The sequence below is a fragment of the Antennarius striatus genome, chromosome 16 (assembly GCF_040054535.1).
Source record: "Antennarius striatus isolate MH-2024 chromosome 16, ASM4005453v1, whole genome shotgun sequence".
In the NCBI taxonomy this organism is placed as follows: domain Eukaryota; kingdom Metazoa; phylum Chordata; class Actinopteri; order Lophiiformes; family Antennariidae; genus Antennarius; species Antennarius striatus.
Window position 1 is genome coordinate 18,849,225 of NC_090791.1, and position 14,506 is coordinate 18,863,730.

Consider the following 14,506-nt stretch of genomic DNA (forward strand, 5'->3'; position numbering starts at 1 on the left):
TCCAATAGTAATTGCAGACATAAACACGTGCGCGCGTGCCCACACACACACACACACACACACACACACACACACAAACACACACACACACACACACACACACACACACACACACACACACATATTATTCAATTTATTTTTAAAGGTCAAGGTCAAGGCTCCACTACACACTCTGAAAGCCCAAAGGGGATATAAGGATCACAATATTTTTTTGTTTGCTTACATGGGTCATTTAAAGGTTCCATAATATAAAACGGGGAAAAAAAGGACACTTAAATGAAATTAACTGAGGTGGCACTGTGGTGCAGTGGGTAGCGCTGTTGCCACACAGCAAGGTGGTTCTGTGTTCGAGTCCCACTCTATGCAGAGTTTGTATGTTCTCCCTGTGTCTGTCTGGGTTCACAGCCTTCCTCCCACCTCCAAAAACATGCACTTCAGGTTAATTGGCCGGTATACATGTGCCCTTAGGTATGAGTATGTGCGTGTGTAGTTGCCTGGGTTCATATATGGCTCCGCAGTGCACTGACGTTGCGCCTTGAGTGTACTCTGCCTCACGCCCCCAGTCGGCTGGGATAGGCGCCAGAACCTACAACCCACGAGTGGTTATAGAAAACGAATGAGATGAACTGGCACGTCCCACTGCCAGTTCACAATCCAATATTTTGGCACTTATAGGTCTTGAACCAGAAACCTTCCAGTCCCCAGCCCAAGACAGTGGACTAAGCTAATACCGCTAAGTTATCACCTCCATTCACTAATCCTAGTGAGGAGGATGAGGAAAGAAAACTAGGACACTAACAACTGTTCATACCTGTGTATACATTTTATTCTCTTATTTATTCTATATTTATTATGGAATATTTTTTGCTCTTCGTTCTTAAATTTTCCTTATTCTGACATGAATAAATAATTCATCACGGGCCAGATCTGACAAGCGGGCCTTGACTTACACACACACACGCACGCACGCACGCACGCACGCACACACACACACACACACACACACACACACACTCACGCACGCACGCACGCACGCACGCGCATACACACACACACACACACACGTAGGAAGGCTACACATGCACAGAGCAAAGATAGATAGATAGATACTTTAATAATCCTGGAAGAAATTGCACTTTTTTTTTTGTTTTTGAAAAAGCAAAGCAGAGCTATCTAGTTGCCAAATACAAGCTGAATTCAGCAACAACTGAGGAACTTTCAGTGTCTAACTTTTGGGCAGCAGTGGCTCAGTGGTACGACGGGTCGTCCAATGATCACAAGTTCGGGGGTTCGATTCCCGTTCCCGTCGAGCCACCCGGAGTGTGAGCTGACAGTGGGAGGTGTCAGCTCACCTCCCGATCAGTGCTGAGGCGCCCTTGAGCAAGGAGTCATTCCCCTTTACAAGTTGCTCATTTGGGGGCCCCCGTGTGTGTGTGTGTGTGTGTGTGTGTGTGTGTGTGTGTGTGTGTGTGTGTGTGTGTGTGTGTGTGTGTGTGTGTGTGTGTGTATATTACAGGGGCCTGTACATACTAATATATACATGTATGTGTTTGATTGAATTACTAGAGTGTGCTCTTAATTTCCCTTCGGGGATCAAATATAAATGAAAAAAAAAATAATTCTAATTCAGGACGTTGCCACACACTGCTATCTTGACCTGAACATGAACTTCACCTCGGGGATGAGCACGCCCTTATCGAGGGGGCTATTCTTCCAGACAGGCTCAAGTCAATAACTCTGTCAATGACTCCTTTTATTACGTAACAATGTGCAAGAAATTAATCGGGACATTTTTTGACTCCTGGAAGTTTTAACATTAATTTCGATACAGGACCCATTTGTTTTCCAGATTCTAGGAGTTGGTAGGGTTAGGGAGGACCACTATGTATTTTTAGAGACCTGAAAAAATGCTTTTCATAACTTTAGGTTCAGATTTAAATTCTTTTGAAAGAGACCTTCAACATATCAGTTCAAAATGTTCAAAATGTGTTCATTATGTAAATAAAATTCAATTTTCTGTGTAACACTCCATGCATTTCATAAGCAACAGACTTGAGTTGTTTACACAAATCATAAGGTAAATAAACAAAAACAATATATAAACAATAACATTTTAGAGGTCAAAACATGTTTACAGCTGTGTTTTTTTTTTCATGGAAACCAGTGTTTGACTCTGAGTATTAAAGGTTGCCGACCCCTGACCTAGACCATATTCATCTGATAATAGTCTCTGCAAACTCAGAACCCACTCACTTACCTTATACCAAATAAATATTGATTTGTAAGCATTTTCGTTGGAGCAGGAGCCACAGGCCATTGTCTGAACACGAGACATTCCACTAGGAGCAATCTGACAGAGAGAAGACACAAGACTGTTGCTAAATAAAACTTAATACACTATATAATATGTGGTGTACTTAATTATAGTATATAGTGAAAACAATTAAAGTGTATTTTCGTATATAGTAATCCCTCGCTTATTTGCACTTCAAAATGTCCAGCTTCACTACATCAAGTATTTATAGTAGGCATCCAGTATCACGTGACTACCTATGTTATTGGTTGACAGCATCTGTGTTGTGCACTGCGTTCCGAGACTCACAGAACGCAGTGCACTTTTGTGTATTACAGAAACACTTTTCTTAAATACAAAAATGCTTTAAACAGTCCTTAAGAATGTGGGTAAAAGGTAATACAGACATAAAGTGGTTTAATATCAGTATGGGGAGGGTTCATAAACATTTAAATTACCATAAATACTAAAATATTTTCGGAATTTTGTTTTTCACTGGTAGTCCTGGAATGCATTAATCACGAGTAACAAGAGTATACAACTTTTTACATTCATTCATTCATAGCAGGAACGAAAAGACTTGATAAAAGTATACTGAATTTTGAAATATGAATGTGTGTGTGCTTTACTAACTGAAAGTAGACTTTCGTTAAGCTTGTCTGGGAAGTTCTCTGGAGGCAGGATTCCCAGGGCAGGACGGTTGACAAAGGTACTCTGAGATTGAAAAAAATTAATTGACAAAACACAGATACATTCATTAAAATTCAGGCATGCAGGTACATATGGACACACAAAAAACAGCAAGGATGAGCGAGAACATCATTACTTGTATCTGATGAACTAAATAATTTCCATTTGTGTGCAGAAGTTTTATTTGCTAGATTTATTTTTCAAGAGAAAACTATTTAGATATTTATGTACTAATTTATATACACATTAATTTATATATTTATTTCCTAATTTATATATATATATAATATATATATATATATATATTATATACATATAGACACAGAAAACTATTTATATATTTTATAAATTAGTAAAAAATATATAGAGAAAACTATTGATATATTTACTTACTAATTTACACACACACACACACACACACACACACACACACACACACACACACACACACACACACTGTACACTCAAAAAAATAATACTGCATGTTACTTAATTCAATCAGTGAAACATTTTTACACTTACAAATATTGAGTAGATATGAAAGCTCTCAAATCTGTTAAAACAAAACCTGAGTCATGAGTAAAATCTAAGTAATATTTTCTAGTACATCTGAACAAATTAATTTGGTTCAATTACCTACACAAATTGAGTAAATGCAACTGAATTTGGGATGGTTGCACCCCAAAATGAGGGGGGATGGCGCCTTGCTCACGGGCGCCTCGGCAGTGGCTGGGAGGTGAGCCGACATCTCCCACCGTCAGCTCACACTCCAAGGGATGTCCTGGTGGGAGCGGGATTCAAACCATTGCGCTGGGCGATCCCACTTCAAGACATCTGCTCTACCGCTGAGCCACTGCCAGAGTGAGTGACCAGCGCCCCATAATCCTAAAAATGCGGAATCAGTTCCCTTATGTTTACTTGATGTTTTTAAGTTGTTAGTTACGTCTCAAATAAAATTGAGTTGACTTGTTTAATAATTGCACTTATTAAAACTAACAGATATTTGTTATTATATTCTCAAAAAGGTTGGTGAAACATACACTTATTATTACAAATATTTAAACCATGTAATCTGTGAGTCAAATAATACTTTATTTTAAGTAAGTAAACTTAATTTACATGTGTCTATTTTACACAAATATTCCTGTTGGAGTTTTACTAATTAATTTTGATGTAGTCAAATCAAATACTCATCATAATGATTTTTTTTTTTTTACATGTTATATACTGGTTTGATCCCTGAGGGGAAATTGAGAACGCACACTCTAGCTACTGATTCAAACGCATGCATACATATGTATATTTGTGAGTACAGGCCCCTGTATCACACACACACACACACACACACACACACACACACACACACACACACACACACACACACACACACAGGGGGCCTGTAGGCATGCAGGGGAGGTAGAGTGGCAGGCAGCTCCTTCTTGGTGCGCCTCAAATGAGAAATTTGTAAAGGGGACGGCAACTTGCTCAAGGGTGCCTCAGAAGTGCTCCGGAGGTGAGCTGACACCTCCCACTGTCAGCTCACCTCCGGGTACTTTTTTTGGGGGGGCCGGAGCGGGAATCGAACCGCCAATCTTAAATCATAGGACGACCCACTCTACCGCCCGCTCTACCACTGAGCCACTGCTGCCCCTTCAGGATTTTCAGAATATTCAGAATTTTTATTGAGCATGCATAACTATATATTACTGTCACATTTACTAGGTCCTTCAATCATTTTTTAGAGTGTATGAGCCAGCTGCTGGTCATGAAAGACCCACAGAAGGGATCCACCCCATCCAACTACCGGCCGATAACATGTCTCTGTACACCATGGAAGCTCCTGTCAGGCTATGCAAAGAAGCCCCAGAGACAGTCCAGCATGTGGTAGCAGGGTGTAAGATGCTAGCCAGGTGCGCATACACAGAGAGGCACAACCAAGTAGCTGTGATAGTGTAGAGGAACATCTATACCCACTATGGACCACAAGTATCCAAATCCCAATGGGACATACAACCAATGGTGGTTGAGAACAACAAGGCTAAGATCCTGTGGGACTTCAGCTTCTCGACTTACAGACAGCTCCTGGTTAACCAACCAGACATAGTGGTGGTGGACAAAGAGCAGAAGAGAGCAGTGGTGATAGATGTGGCGATTCCAGCTGATGCCACCATCAGGAAGAAGGAACACGAAAAGGTTGAGAAGTATCAAGGGTTGAAAGAACAGCTGGAACATATGTGGAAGGTCAAGGTTAATCGTGGTCCCCGTGGTAGTAGGAGCACTTGCAGTGACCCCCAAACTGGAAGAGTGGCTCCAACAGATTCCTGGAACTTCTGAAGCTAAGATACTGACAGAGCCCTCAGCCTCTGGTAGAGGACCCGAGCTTGAGGATGACACACAGAAACCACCCTACAAGGATGGGAGGGCCATTTTTTTTAACATAGTCTATATACAGTATATACTGTATGTATACCCTGTATGTGTGAAACAGAGGATAAAAACTAATGTTTATTTTCAAGAACCCTAAAGAAGTGTCAGGAAAGCCATATCGACTAAAATAATATAATAGAGTACTTCACTTTTTATGGCCTTTTCACATGAACTGACAGGGTGAGCATGTGTACTTCATGGAAGTATGCACTGGTAAAAGCTGGCAATGTTGATGAGTTAACATGGAGATATTAATTCAGCCTTCCATCTGAAGAGAGCAGGAAATTAGAGAAATTAAGAGATCTTTTTGTTGAATAAACTTAGTTGGGTTAGGGAACCACATGTTTGGACTAAAGAAAAGTACATTTTGTTGCGAAAAAGAATATTTCATGGTTATTAAAATTAAACAGAACTCTTTGGGCACTTTACCATTATTACTAAAATAAATACCAATCAATTAATCAACTGACTAAACATTATTTAGTTTCACTTAATGTCCACTAATGTGTATCTATATCAAACAGAACCCTGCAGGCTCTTGCAATGCAGCAGATGGAAGCAGCAGTCTGATGTGGCTGAAGGAGATATGATTTTTTTTCTTTTCTATATGAACAGTACTACAGCATTCCATGTGTTACAGCACTGTAATGTGCTGTAGTCAATTCTGTAGCATTAACGATCAGCTCAAGTTGCAGGAATGGAGAAAAAGGTGCAGAAGAGGAGAGAGATGTGAAGCTGTGTATTCCATCAGAAAACAAAGCAACTGGAAGCTGAGCTGGGAATCATTTGGGCCCTTCTACAGCTGGACAAGCAACTCAAACCGGATCCAGACTCAGAAAAAGGCACCCCTATAGTTCCCAGGGGGGTCTTCTACATTTGCAGAAGAGATTCCAAGTAAAAAATTTCATAATTTTGTGTGAGTGTAGCGTAGCAACACACCACATGCTTCATATCATGCATCCCTTTATTTGAATGTGTGGTGCTGCTGTTTCATTACTCTCCAGCAGATTTGTCACTCAGGCTTTGTGAAGAACACTCAGCATTTCTCTTTTTCAAGATGATGTTCGTGTCGATGCTCAACGGTAATCAGCTATGTAATTTATTGCCATCAAAACCAAAGTGGTCTTATTTCAACCTATACTTCCCAATAAAATGAATTGTTGCTGATAATTGTGGGAAATGTTATTGGAAGCCCTGGCTACATTTGAGGGTTTTTATATATTATTCATAGCAGTCACATCTTACAGTAATCCTTGAAAAACATCACTGAGATCATTTTTTAAAAATGGTTCTCATTCATTCAAAAAAAAACCCCCAAAAAAACAAAGAGCAACTTGGATTAAAATTTTGACATTTTTTTGTCTACATTACTCTGTACAGTATATTGACGTGAAAATGTATGAGGAGACAACATACCAGATTGTTAGGATTGGTCATCAGTTTGAGGAGAGCGGGGTGGTTGTAGCCTGAAGGAGGACAGAATGGGGGTGGGGTGCATGGAAGGAAAAAACACATTTGACTTGACAACTTTGTGAAGGGCTTAAGTGTCAGTCAACAGGCTCTAGTTTTACTGTGAGGCTGATCACATGCACTAAATTCTGTTACACCTTGTTGAAAAAGGTTCTTTACATTGATAATGTATAAATGGTTTCACTGACCCAGGAAAGCTAAAGCTTAAAACATTGGGCATGCATATAAGAGGAGTATGCAACAAAAATGAATATGAATATGAATGAAGTCAGCCAAAATCTCTGAGACATGAAAAATATGTAAAAGAAACAGAATGTCAATGATACCCAATTACATTGAAAAAATAATGAAATTAATTCATCTATTAACTGTAGCACTACTAACACTAATACTGCTACTAATATAGCTAATAAATTATTAACATTTTTACAGAAACAAGTTGAAAAACAAGTAAGTAATGCTACACAAACGGCTCTATCTAAAAAGTTAGACACCTAGAAAAGATACGTTTGAAGCTGTGGTGGAGAGAAGAACACGTAATGAACATCAACTCTGGAAAATCCCAACCATTCACTCACCATGTCCTGGACAGTCAGTGGAGCTACTGCTGTACCAGACTCATTGAAATACAGTCTCTAAAGTTTAATATTTTCTTTCAAATGCTTTTTACTTTTTTACATTTTATGGCCATTCAGACTTTTTGGACTCACATTCATCTAAGATAGGCAGCATCTATCTATCAACATCAACATAGTAGTTTTTGTGGCATCTGTGACACAAATATGCCATCTTTGAATGATACTAACCAATAGGGATGGAGGAGATTTGGGTGTAGATATCCAGCATGCGGTTACCATCCACATCCACCAAGTAGTTACCCCTACTCTCTTCATAGTTACAGAAGAAGTTGATTGCGCCAACATTCTGGTAAGAGATAGGTTCTTTAAGAGGTAGCAGTATACACACTGTCATAACTTTTCCAGTAGAACATGCTCCCCCAGTTAGACTGAATAGTAAAATATCCTCTAACATGAACTACCATTAGAGAAAATGGTAAAACAAGTAGTAAAAAAGTATCACACACAGAGAGAAAAACATTGCTATACTCTTCATGTTTGAATATTTCTTTCGCACTCACCTGAATGTCTCCCAATTGTTTCATTAGCTCCTGCAGATTGAGAAAGTGTTTAGAAAGATATATTTATTTGTATGTGTGTGTGTGTGTGTTTGTGTGTGTGTGTGTGCGTGCGTGCGTGTGTGTGTGTGTTACTTGTGATCGTGGGCCAGGGACTGAAGTTTTCATGGATGGCCCATCATAGTCAAACTCCACCTGAGTTTTTGGTGCTGCTTTGCTGGAATATCTACACGCTGGACGAGAAAAGAGGTGATAATGTATGTATTTTTAAAGTTCTGTGTTTTCAGCTGAAAAAGAATGCATGGTTGTTAGCATCTGGTTCAAGCATCTGGACACTTGGCTGGCCGAATGAGCTATAATCAAAGCACTTTTAAAAGCTTTTAACACACTGGCAAAATGTTCTGAAATATTGTGCAATTACCATTAATGTAAATAAATAAATACATTTATTATAAGATGAAGTTCTGAATGGTTTCTGTCAGTTTACAAACGAATCCAGGGTTTGATTGAAAGTATTGGCCTTTCTTCACCAGCAATAACGTGTTTAGTCATGTTCTATTATTCAGACAACAGCTGTTGAGGTGATGTAAAGCAAACGATGAGTAAACATCCAGGGAAAGACCTGGTCGAATTAACAGAGATGGCATTCATTACAAATTGGATGGAGTAATTGTCTTATTGGAAACCTGACCAAGCGCCTAACAGACCAGGAGCTTGGTATGAAAAAGTTTGGGCACGCCTGAGAATTTTCCAGATTTTCTTTACAAATCTTTCGTTGTTCGTATCAGATACTTCAACAACTCAACAACCCTGAGCACTGCTCAAAGTCTACTGAGGCATTCATGCACTGGAACAAGTCAAATGAAGAGTAAACCTTTTGCAAATATTCCATGTTAATGGGAGGTAATACGAAGTCATTGCTCCATTACTTATTCTTTATTTATTTGTGTGTTTATTTATATAAAGCTCCCTTTTTTTCTATTAATGTAATAGCATACACACCCACCCCACCCCCCACACACACCCACACACAGTGTGTAGACACACCCACACCCACACATAAAAATATAGTGTGTGTGTGTGTGTGTGTGTGTGTGTGTGTGTGTGTGTGTGTGTGTGTGTGTGTGTGTGTGTGTGTGTGTGTGTGTGTGTGTGTGTGTGTGTTCGGGGGGGTGCGTGTGTGTGTGCGTGCGTGTGTGCGTGCGTGTGTGTGTGTATTTTACCTGTCATCTTTAGAATGGCTATTGTTTCAGATATTTGAACTCGTGTGTGAGGTTGCTTTTCAGGAGCGGCCCTTCGTCTCAGTGAAAGGAACTCTGAATGCTTCAGCATACCAAGACATTTTGGACAATTCCATACTCCTGACTTTGTGGGAACAGTTTGGAGCTGGTCGCTTCCTCATCCAACATGACTGTGCACCAGTGCACAAAGCAAGGTTCATAAAGACATGGATGACAGAGTCTGGTGTGGATGAAATTGACTGTCCTGCAGAGTCCTGACCTCAACCTCACAGAACAACTTTGGTGTGAATTGGAGTGGAGAGAGCCAGGCATTCTCGTCCAACATCAGCATGTCACCTCACTAATACTTTTCTGGAAAAATGGCCAAAATTTCCCACATACACACTCCTAAGTCTTGTGGACAGCCTTCACAGAACTGTTGAAGCTGTTCTAGTAGCAAACGTGGACAGATGTCATATTGAACCCTATGGATTAGGAATGAAATGTCCCTTATGTTCAGATGCAAGTCAGGGCAGGTGAGTGAGTATTTTTGGCAATAAAGTGTTGCTCTCTGAATTGTACAACTTAACAACATACAGACTGTATAAGTGTCCCTACCATTTACATTAATAGAAGAAAATAGGGATTTTTATAGAAATAAACAAATAAAAACATGTAATGGAGCAATAGCTCCCTACCACCCCCAAAAAACATGGAATATTTGCAAAATGTTTACTCTGCATTTTATCTGTTTAATCTTGCTGTTTGAAACTTCTAAATATATTGTGTATAGATCAATTCTGATATGATTTAAGCTAGAGAATCAGCATTGATAACACATCTAATAATGTAATAATTCCCTGCCTGATATTGAACCAGATTAACAGTTTACCGATGAAGACGTTCTTTTTCTCAATAAATTGGTTGTCAGATATTGACAATACATCTTTTTTTCCTTTCGGCTTTTCCCTTCAGGGGTTGCCACAGCGAATCAATTGCCTCCAGATATTCACAATGCATATTGTCAGATATTTTCAAGCTTATTTAATAGCTTGAAGAAGAAGAAGAAGCAGAAGCTTTTATTATTGTTGTAAAATAGACTCTGCAACAAAATTTAGAGGTAAGAGTGGCTGGTCAGTCCTGCTGCTGTGTAATAAATAGTTAGCGAGGACACTGAATTCCAAAACCACTTTTATTATCTTTACTTGATGAATATATCTCTAACTGGAAAATGTCTTGTGAGAAGGATCAAACCTCTTTGTTATGCTTTAATTTTCTCCGTGTTGGAAGATTTTTTTAGAAATCAAAGTACTTCTCTTCGACATTCATCAAGCTGCTAAAACGATCCAGAAAATCTGACACAAACCGGTTGGTCTGTTAATGATTTACAGGAAAAAGGACATGTGGACATCACTGAATCACCAACTTCTTAGAAACATGCTACCATCTGATAACCAAATCTAAAAAAAGGTCAGTCAAACATTTACGGTGATTAAGTAATCCTGCTCGGTTTAAAACAAAGCATGAATTAATCAGAACATTGGAATTGTAATGTTTTCATATTTAGTGGTAATATTTGTGTGAAAATTTAATGGAAAATCAAGAAGAGAATCAACTGGACGTGCTTTAGGTTGTTTGAAGGTGTTTCTCCTTGCATTCAAGAGGTGAAACACCTTCATAACTTAAGAAGGGAAATGTCTTGAACCAACCTAAAGCAAGTCCAGTAGATTTTTCTTTGGTTTTCTTGATTTGCCCTGATGTGGATAACTGAGAACCTACAGAGACATGATGAATGAAAAAATAAGTTCACTTGCAACACATGACATAGTATTATGAACACACAATAATCTTTCCATTACCTGTTTAAAAACCTTCTCTAATAAAATGTAATAGTGATGGTGCTTTAGTATATTAGATGGATTTGGTTACTAAAAAATGATGTCTTAAGTGCCTGTTCAAGTTAATCTTACATCAAAAGTTATAAAACAACTAAATGAACAAAACACACAATGTTTCAAATCAAATTGAAAGCATTCAATGGATCAATTAATTAGTATATAAGGAGGCATTTGTAGCAAAGACAGCACAACTACCAAGTGATCTCTCCCTACTGTCTACATTTAAAAGGGACTCGATTTCCATCGAGGACTGCTGGAATTACCTGGAGCACCAAGCCACAAGAATCTATGTGAGGAGAGAGCAAACTGACGGCTGATCAGCGACGATGCCATGACAATAATGTCGACAGACAGGAAGATTCACTTCACCAGTTCTCCTATAGAAAGAGACAGAAGCACAGTGAGCGAGAGATAATGAGGGAGATAAAGAGAGAGGGAGGAGAGAGAAGGAAAGAGAGAAAAGGAGAAGGAAAGAGAGAGAGAGAGTTATTAAGTCACACAACAAGTTATACATTAGAGTAACTTTTGTTTGAAACTGATTACCTCAGTTAGCTCATTACTGTGGCAAACAGTAAAAATCACACAACCATAGGTTTTGGCATTGTAACAGGTGTGAGCAGTTGATCATCTGCAATTTTGTCTTGTTAAAATTTAGTACCTACTTTATCCCTGGAACCACAATGGAGATGATACCCCAAAAGTCAGTATCAGGTAGCTGGGATTTGATGGCCCCACTGCCTTCGCTGTTGACAGGACCTACAGTTTTTCTATGGTGACAGCCACAGGTTGTGTTCACGGACACCGTGGAAACCACTGCTATAACATTTACTTCCTTCCTGTATTAGTGCACACCATATAATTGATATAATTTATAAATTAATTATTAATTTTTAAATTACTTTATCTGCATGTACTGCCTTTGCACTTTTGCAATAACCAAAGTTCAAACACTTTAATTTTCTGATGATGACAAGGAATTACAAGTAAGTTAATGAGTTTTAATACGATTACATAAAGCTTAATGCCAGAATTTACAAATCACATTTCATATTCTCTTTTTAACAATGTACTACAGTGGAACCTTCATTCCACAACTGAGCTTGTATCTAAACAAATTTTCCCCATTTAAAATGACTAAAATAATTTTAATTCATTCCAGCCTGGTAAAAAGCCCTAACACCGTAAACTATGACAACATTGTTTTATCAACCAATAGACTTGCGTACTTTACTTGCGCATATTTAATTATATATAAGTTATATAAACAATGACAAAGTACGAAAAGAAACAGAAAAGTCAACGGCATACACGAGTTACATCTTTACTCAGCAGAGCAAAAAGAGATTCAGTCCCAGCTGATGTTGTACCCATCTACCAAGACATGGGAAAGAACTAAATCTGGTCTCAGCTGATTTTGTATCCATCTGCCAACTACCAGTGGAGTCCCTAATCACGATTTATAATTCGAATTTCCGCTCGAATCTCTACAAAAATATGGACCGAGCAACGGCTCATATCTCAAAAACCTTGCATATTGAGTCGCTAGTATGTCAAGGTACTGTTCTATATTATTTCCACTTAGTTTTTCTCATCCAAATTATGAGAAATTGCCATGTCATTAAAGATACAGCTTGCTCCTGTTAAACGGGGTTACAGTAATAATATTAAGAGGTTCTGTTATTTGTCTTTCCTTATTTTTTCTTGCTCATGCTACAATAACGCTTAACATGCATCTATGTGCTTCTACTTGACAGGTGGAGAATAAGTATAGAAGACAGGAAATCTGAAGGGCTGACAATCCCATCCCCACTTCAGCGGCTGGGTCTCAGCTTTAAACTTTAGACTGCAATTCTATCTGTCTTATCTGCCTCTTTCTCACTCTCTCTAATTCAAGTATATTTTGCCCACATTTCATATGACAGTTTCTTCCTCAAATGCGTACATATTTGCATGTGTACACATATGTGCACATGCATATAAAGAATGAGCCAGTATCTTGGCAACATCCTGTGAACTGGATGAAACTGGTTTAGGCTGCTAGAGTTACACAACAGCGTGTCTTATAATGCCCAGGGGGGCAGTTCAGGCAAAGTGCTGAAGTGCACCATAAGAACATGGATAGCAATTATGCCTGAATGACACTTATAAAATAAAATCTCATAATAAAAATACTTAAATTGAAATAATGGCACTGTGTTGACCAATATATCAGCCTCCATAATATACAGTATATAAACTATTCTGCCTTTATTTATAAAATATTACTACAAATCAATAAATTTAAATCCATAACATATACATTCCTAGTACTCTACTCAGTCAAAACAGAAGATATTACGCTGGACAGGGGAACAGGGGAGTTTAATCAAGATATGCCCTTTAATTCCCACATATGGCACATTTAAAGGACTGACACAGAACATGTTCCATCTCAAAAGATTCAAATAATTCTGTCTGTCCGTATTTATTTCTTGCAGGCTGAATTTGAGCAATTTATTATTATTATTATTGTTATTGATGTTATATTATATTATCCATGTTGGTCTGAGAGGACTGAAATTTCATCTGTGCTGTATGTCATGCATATATGGTAAATTTGACAATAAAGTCGACTATGTATATGACTGTAAGTTGTACAGTCATATTTTTCAGGACAAAAACCTGAAAAATATTACGGCTGCTAATATTATCTTTGATGATTATTTCACAACAAAATATTAAAACCGGACTTTATTCAATTCACTTCACTAATACCATTGGACTGCACTGTGTGTTCTTAACCTTTACTTCTTACTTTTATCACTTCTGTGAATTTGAATTTGTTTACAGCATTATCTTTCGATATTATATATATATATATATATATATATACGTATATATACGTGTATATATATCCATATATATATATCCATATATGTATATATATACATATATACACACATATATACATATACGTGTATATATACATATATACATATATACAGTATATACATATACATATATACATATATGTATATATATACATATATATATGAGAGGGAGAGAGAGAGAGAGAGAGACAGAAACAGAAACAGAAACAGAAACAGAAACAGAGACAGAGACAGAGACAGAGACAGAAAGAGGATCTGTTTCCCAAAGTAGGTTTCTCTACTTACTTGTATTACTTCTTACTGTGAATTTCATTACTGTGAATTGTGAGGTGGGTGGAAGCCAGAAAACCCGGAGCGAACTCACACAGACACGGGGAGAACATGTAAACTCTGCAGAGCAGGATGCGAATCCGGAACCAACTGGCTGCGCAGCGACAGCGCTACCCACTACGCCACCGTGCCGCCTAGCATTAATTCACAAAGTATTAAATATTATTGTATCA

At 38.2% G+C, this 14,506-nt stretch overlaps 1 protein-coding gene across 3 annotated transcripts in view; it reads right to left on the minus strand.

The window, feature by feature from the left end:
• Nucleotides 1–14,506, minus strand: part of abat (4-aminobutyrate aminotransferase) — a 36,621-nt gene that overhangs the window by 15,380 nt on the left and 6,735 nt on the right. For 2 of the 3 annotated variants that reach the window (XM_068336631.1, XM_068336630.1), the window contains exons 2-8: nucleotides 11,397–11,510; nucleotides 8,151–8,248; nucleotides 8,019–8,048; nucleotides 7,687–7,804; nucleotides 6,827–6,876; nucleotides 2,927–3,007; nucleotides 2,258–2,350 (exon numbers count right to left, since the gene is read on the minus strand). In XM_068336631.1, the coding sequence (XP_068192732.1) occupies nucleotides 2,258–2,350; nucleotides 2,927–3,007; nucleotides 6,827–6,876; nucleotides 7,687–7,804; nucleotides 8,019–8,048; nucleotides 8,151–8,248; nucleotides 11,397–11,466 (540 nt within the window). In that variant the 5' untranslated portion in view covers nucleotides 11,467–11,510. Of the gene's footprint in view, nucleotides 1–2,257; nucleotides 2,351–2,926; nucleotides 3,008–6,826; nucleotides 6,877–7,686; nucleotides 7,805–8,018; nucleotides 8,049–8,150; nucleotides 8,249–10,944; nucleotides 10,986–11,396; nucleotides 11,511–14,506 lie in introns of those variants that run through there. The other variant, XM_068336632.1, reaches the window with a different exon arrangement.